The 7,108-nt window shown below is 44.5% G+C and overlaps 1 protein-coding gene across 11 annotated transcripts in view; it reads right to left on the bottom strand.

The window, feature by feature from the left end:
* Positions 1-7,108, bottom strand: part of Ablim3 (actin binding LIM protein family member 3) — a 138,895-nt gene that overhangs the window by 24,320 nt on the left and 107,467 nt on the right. For all 11 annotated transcript variants that reach the window (XM_008837895.2, XM_008837896.2, XM_008837898.2 and 8 more), the window contains 2 exons: positions 4,535-4,593; positions 1,993-2,064 (listed from right to left, as the gene is read on the bottom strand). In XM_008837895.2, coding sequence (XP_008836117.1) covers positions 1,993-2,064; positions 4,535-4,593 — 131 coding nt within the window. The remainder of the gene's footprint in view (positions 1-1,992; positions 2,065-4,534; positions 4,594-7,108) is intronic.

The raw sequence follows: 7,108 nt of genomic DNA, 5'->3' as shown, positions 1-7,108 counted from the left end.
TGTGTGTGTGTGTGTGTGTGTGTGTGTGTGTGTGTGTGTATGTGTCTGTGGCATGGTGGTCCACCCCAGGTTTACTGATGATTTTACCTTAATACAAAACCTTGAATACATTGGACATTAAACCAACATCCCATTATCACATGTCCCTAAAGTGGATGGCTGAATATTTTGGGCAGCTTTGGAACGGTCTAATGTAAACATGGCTGATAAGATGTGCATATGACAGAGTGTCTTCAGATGAGGCACCCTAGGTATGAGAGGGAAGTGTGGAAGGGAAGTCTCGTGGGGGTATCAGTGTACAAGCCTGTGGTTGTAAGGCAGGAACCCAGATGCCCCAGTCACCACTGCTTCTGGTGGAGCGGCTTCTCATTCAGCATCTCTAGTGGGCTTTCTCTAGGACTCCCAGGGGCACATCAGCAAGGGTCTAACTTATTTCACCAGGTCCTAGGGGTCCTTGGGTGGTGATTTCCATCATTCTACCTGCAGCAGCTTTCTGAGCTCTCACATCCTGGTAACTCCCTTCTAGGGACTCGCTGATACTTGTCAATACCCTTCTCACAGCACAGATTACAAAACTAAGCTCCCTGATCCTGTTGCAGTCTGGCCCCATTCACATGGCCACGGACCTATTTTCTCTCTTGCTCTGGATAGGAATTTTCAGTGAGAATAGCTTGTGATCAGAGTAACTTTTCTTGGCCTGGGGATGTAGCTTAGTAGTTTAGTGGCCCAACAGTTGCCTGGCATACACAAGGTCCTGAAGTTAATCCCCAGCACCACAGAAAAAGAAAGAAAAGTAGCTTGTCTTCTACGACATCCATATGGCAGTACTGGCCCATGTTGAAGCTGCAGGCAATAACTTCTGTCTTGTTTTCATTTGACCAAGGGACGAAAGGATGGGAAATAGTGACATCAATGAGCATTGTCCAGGGTCAAAGAAGAAACTGGATGTGAACTTGAAGTAATGACCTAGACATGGTGCAGGGGCCCGCTGGGGCTGGCGAGTTTGAGGACTGTGTGGAGTGGGCTCCCTGCTCTCCAATACCTCCAAATTCTGGCCTTGGTTCCTTTGTCCTGCGGTCAGTCATGTGCTTCCCTCAGTGCTCCTTGGCTCTGCCACCCCATCTCCCTCAGCTTCCTTCTCTGATTCCCTCAGGCTTGAGTGTCAATGTTTCTTCCCCGGGATGCCTTTTCTCAGGTGAGGTCTCTGTTAATTTGTATCATTGTAGAGATGCATAGTACCTTTTCCTCCTGGTATTGTCATAACTACAGCTGATTATTCATGGACATTATGTCCAGTGTCGTGAGGTACCAGATCTATGCTGTTCATCACCACTTCTGCAGCAGAGCACAGTGCTTAGCACAGAGCAAACACTCGATACCCATTGAATGGATGAGTAAGTTACATAAACAAGGGACCTCTGAGGTCATCTAGCTCAACTCTTGTCACTTCAGCCACATTCCTGGTAAATGCTGGCTGTATGAATGGCTCTGAAGATGGGAGCTGAGGCACCTGAAGGGTCTGCTCTGCTCCTGGACTTCTTACCTGTTTAGAAAACTCTTCTTTAGGGTTTTAAATCCTTCTTAGTTGCATTTTGACATGCGTAGTGCCTCCTTCTTCTCTGCCTCTTTATCACACCCTACTACCTATATGCCAATATTCTCCTCTACCTGCCACCCTGACCCCCACATGTTGTCTGGCCCTTGTCTCAGTCAAGGACTGGGGAATGAGGCACCTGGAATTGTTTGCTGAACTCAGTTGGGTTTCTCGTTATCATTGCACTTTCTCACAGTCCCACAAACTCTAAACTGTCCCTGTCATTCTTGGTTTACTAGACTCTGATGACAGGGACCATGTCCTCCCTGTATTCTGTATCCTCAGGACCTGGCATTGAGCCAGCACAAGACAGGCATGCTCCAGATATCCTCAAAAACATTTCAGATGCTAGGTCATGGCTAAGCAAAGCCCTGGGGCTGCTAAGAAGTGATACGTACGCAGATGACTCGGTTGGGTGACCCAACGCTGGATCCAGGGGGTGAGATGGATGTTTCAGATGTCCGTCTATGCTGTGGGGAAGATGGAGACAGAAGGATGAGAAGCTGAAACCCAGGCTTGGTGGGAAGGAGAAGACGGGCATGGAATGCAGCTCTTCAGGGTACTTTAGCAATATTGTTCACGTACTCTCTGGTTACTTCTGTCCTTTCTCTGCCCTGTCAATCAATGTCTGAGTGGGAATGAGATCCAGCATGCCTAAGACTCCAGGCTGCTAGAAAGAGTATGCCTTTATTTTTTAGATATTTGTATCCAGTATTTTCTATATCTATCTATATCTATATCTATCTATCATCTATCTGTCATCTATATCTATCTATCATCTATCAATCATCTATCTATCATCTATCTATCTATCTATCTATCTATCTATCTATCTGTTATTTTTTTGATCTTTTTGAGACAGTCTTCCTATAGTCCCAGCTGGTCTGGAACTCACTACGTAGACCAGGCTGGCTTTGAACTCACAGAGATCCTCCTGCCTCTGCCTCCTGAATGCTGGGATTGAAGGTGTGCACAACCACGCTGGCTGTATCTAGCATTTTAAATAGGAAGTTATTCATAAAACTTTTCATTTTGGGTTTTCCCATCCAATATATATTTATTTTAAATGAACAAAATTGCTTAGTATTCATTCTTTGGCAGCTTATTCAAAAATGCAAAAGTAGATGAAAGTGCATGTAATTGTACAACATGCTGATTCTTTGTAGTGGACCCTGGGCAAACTGACATCAACTTAAATGACAACCTTAAAACATCTGTCTTTGCATGAAAGTCATGATGGATTACCAGCTGCCTTGCAGAATAGCACAATACTGATCTCCCTGCATCTCAGAGCATGGTAGTACATGGTGATGGGACAGTCAGAGGAATCAAGGACCACGGGGAAATATGTGTGAGTTTATAGAACTCAAATTCTTGATGTATAAAATGAAAGAGCCATGCTTCAGGACTGCTCAGTTTCCTCCCACATCGTACATCCATCTTAAAGCATTCTGAGTGAGGCTTATAGAATGGTGTTTACCAGATCATAGAGATGAACTTGGCGTAGCTCTGGGAAGATGAATGAATATGGAACATGTGATAACATCAAGCGATACAGTGAGAATGAAGTGTAACATTTTATTTCAGCTCTCTGGATTAGATCAAGGAGGACCCTTGATTTGGTGCTAATACATTTTAGCAGCTGTCTCAACAACTGCTAATTTCCTTTTGCACCAAAGAGTGTGCCAGCAACATTAGCTAGAATTTTAAAGGTTTATTCTCAATTACTATTCTATTATCCTTGGATTCATTTTGTTTATTTATAGCAAGAACTAATGCTTTCTACTTGGTAACAAGGTTTTATTTTAAAATAAGTTCAGTTAAGAAAAAAGTAGTGAGTTGCTTTAAAGAAAAAGATGAACTTGGTACTGATATAAAGAAGCAGCACATAGGTACAAGAAAGCATCAGGGTTTTAAAGAACAACTGAAGTTTAGGAAATGCTTCCAGGAAGGAGAAGAGTAAAAAAAAAAAAAAAGGCAACTAGGTCTTCTTGCACTTTAAATAGGACAGGCCTTGGAAAAAATTCACATATGGATCAAAAGAAATTACACATCAATAGACCAATTCTTTTTGCTGAATTTGTATTAAGTAGATGAAATGGCAAAGAAGAACAATTAATTAGCTTGCCAGAAATTGTGCCTGTGTGTTTTCTGTTGAGAAGACTCAATAAAGTAACATAATAGACTCTTAAGGGGTCAGGTTGACAGTAGGGGCCAGGATAGAAAGGAATGCAGCTCAAGTGTTGTTTCCCACCCCCACCACACATATACCTCAGGAGCCACTCTGCAGCACAAAAAGCCCAGGGGCTCAGCCTCTCCCTGCAGCCTGGGTAGACCCACATCTCCCTACAGTACCAGGGACTCAGATGTACAGGCCTTCCTGGCATTTGTCAGAGCACAGCACTTACAAGGGTCGAGAGCCTCAGCTGGTCTGCTGTGTGCCTGAGGACAATGCTGTGTTTCTGCCTAGTTGTGTTATTGCTGGCAAATTAGCACTCTGTCTAGACTTGATTTTCTATAGGCAAGGTGGAGATACAATTTCTCGAACCTGCCTCAGGAGGTTAAAGGAATCCAAGCAGAGACTGTCTATGAAGATGCTGTCAATTACTGTGTCAATAGTAATATAATTACTAATAAATGACCTTAGACTAGGGGAAAATCATGGCATAGGCACCTCAGTTGGCTGCCATCTTGGCCCACACTGATAAGGTTATAATCTCATTTGCCCTAGACATCTAGGCATCTCATATGCATTCAGTGCTCTACTGTTTGCAAAGTTCTTTCATATCCAATGTCTTCATCTCCTCAAAATCCATGAGGCAAATGTTCCCATTAAGGAACCTAGGGAAACGCACACATTTGGAAGCTGGCATGCTCTGTCTTAAAGCACAGCTTCCCCAACCTGTGCTGAGAAGCAGCATGGAGGACTGCAGTTCTTACCTTGAGCTTCTTCTCTGCCCGGGCTGCCTGCTTACAGATTGGGTGCCAAACCTCAGAACCTAGGGGTCCAGGAAAAGAACAAAGACTCAGGCCTCTCAAACCTGCCAGTGATCAGAATCTCCACCTCACCTCAGTTTTCTCCTTTGACAGCACATGTGCCCCACATATCAGTTGGGAGGAGCCTCCTTTGTTCCCTGACTTTCACAGCTCCCCGCTGTCCTGGAGAGCCACTGGCATGCCGATTTGATCACACACACACACTTTTTCTGGCCATCTAAATCCTACCCATTCCTCTGCAAACTTTCTTACCAGTCAGCTGGTGAGGCCTTTTTCCTCCTCTAGGCTCCATAGTTCTCTGGGTTTCTTCACACATACTGCCTTAAGTCATATTAGCTTGTGGTTTACCACCCTAAGTACATTAACAGCACCTTCTAGGCAGGCACTGAACTTTATCCATGGCTTTATCTCCCACGGCATCTGCATAGAGCTTCGCCTTTAATGGAAGCCCATACATACATTTGTGGGGTGAACAGATGATTGACAGAGAGCAGGTGGCCAATAAATATTTGTTGAATGAATGAATGGCAGTGGGGGGTGAAAGAAAATGATAGACCATGGTGAACTTTAGCTTTCTTTTCTCTTCAAAGACTTATGACAGAATTAGTACTTATCAGAGTTACTGTGTTTACAGGGAGGATGTGTCACAGCATATATTCTGCTTGAGAGCACTGTCTTGGCATGCTAACGCCACACCCTTTTAATTTAGTACATCAGTGTTGCTAGTGTCCACATTTTATAATGGGTGGGGGTCCAGTTGGCTGGCTCTAAACCTAAGAGGCCAATTTGGAATGGCATGAACAGCAGGTGGCTGGTCACATGCTGAGAAGCCCCAAATATTGTGCATTCCCCAAAGAAGGGACAGGTGTCCTGGATTAGAAGGGAAAAAATAGGAACATATTATCTCTCTGGAGCCAGTCCGCTTGTAACCAGCCCTAAAAGGAAAGCAGCCAATAAATGGCTCCATTCTTGAGCACCCAGATGGCATCTGTTTGCCTGACTTTGTTTCTAGGATATGCTTTGAATGATGCTTGTTGCCTGGAGTCCGTAGGATTAGAATACTGGCTAATGGGCAGGGGTTTGGTGAGAGATATCAGAAGAGAGGTGAGAGGGTCAGCCCCATGTTTGGACCCTGGGTTCTTGTCTCCCAACTCAGGCCCTATACATCCTTTCTCTTGATCCCAGTTTCTTCATGGGAGTAACAATTAGGTGATGTTTGGATGGCCTTGGAGATTATTTTCATCTCTCAGATTTTTATTCTAGGGGTAGTTTTGTCTTCTGTGGGATAGGAATCTTTAATTTTTGTCCGCTGGTATTCTTGGGTATTATTAATTATTCAAGAGGAGTTTGATTCTGTCTAAAGTAAAATGCAAAGGTTATCAGAGCCCAGTAGAGGGACTCTGGGCCTATGGCTTGAGCTAGTGATTGCAGGCTGTGTCAAGCAAGCTGTGGGTTGTGATCTTTTCTTTTGGTAGTTTAAATTAGAGAGAGCATTTCCGGTTCTTCTCTGAGTTGCTCCTGGGTCCACCAGGGGTTGTTTATGACTGTGGCTGTGGCAGGAAACACATTCCAAGTCACTGTAGGAAATGGTTGAGGTGAACACGGAGGTCTGACAAGGTCATGAGATAAAGAGAAAGATGAATAACAAAGGTGAAAGAGCAGAAGTGCAAGGGGGGGAACTACAGGAGGGCTGGGGGAGGGGCTACAAACGAGCTGGGGGAGGGGCTACAGGCGAGCTGGGGGAGGGGCTACAGGCGAGCTGGGGGAGGGACTACAGGAGAATAGGGGTGTCTCAGGCTAAACTGTCTCTAGCTTTCGATTCTGACATTGACTTTTCTGATCTGAAATAAAACTGAGCCACAAACAGCTTCACTCTGAATATAAGAAAGCATCTTTATATAAGAATTTGGAGGGGAGAAGAAGAAACAAAAAGCAGAATGAAAATGGAATTAGAAATGAAAAAAGGGGGCAGTGCAGGAGCTGCCAGGACATTGTATAAAGAGCCAAAACAATTTGCTGGTAGCCAGTAGTAAACTTAGATAAAGTTAAGAAAAACTGGGGTGTTTTTGTCCCCATGGACACGTGTATGAAATTATGGTCTGCTGAGCAGTTGCTCTTGGTCAACAGCTCCATGGCATGACCTTAATGAAAAGAGAACAGCTTGAGGACAGAAGGTGGTCACTTTCTCTGTGGACTTTATTTCCAGTGTCTGACCCATGTGAATGACTGGGTCCTACCTTGATATTTTTACAGTTACGGGGTGTTTTTGTCCCCATGGACACGTGTATGAAATTATGGTCTGCTGAGCAGTTGCTCTTGGTCAACAGCTCCATGGCATGACCTTAATGAAAAGAGAACAGCTTGAGGACAGAAGGTGGTCACTTTCTCTGTGGACTTTATTTCCAGTGTCTGACCCATGTGAATGACTGGGTCCTACCTTGATATTTTTACAGTTACAAGGTAAAAGGTGCCCAAAGAAGGTGATAACTAGAACGGGGGGGGGGGGGAGCGGAGAGG

The sequence above is a fragment of the Nannospalax galili genome, unplaced genomic scaffold (assembly GCF_000622305.1).
Source record: "Nannospalax galili isolate Female #2095 unplaced genomic scaffold, S.galili_v1.0 scaffold19, whole genome shotgun sequence".
Taxonomy (NCBI): domain Eukaryota; kingdom Metazoa; phylum Chordata; class Mammalia; order Rodentia; family Spalacidae; genus Nannospalax; species Nannospalax galili.
The sequence above is the reverse complement of the archived record's forward strand: the minus strand, read 5'-3'. Positions and strand labels throughout refer to the sequence as shown.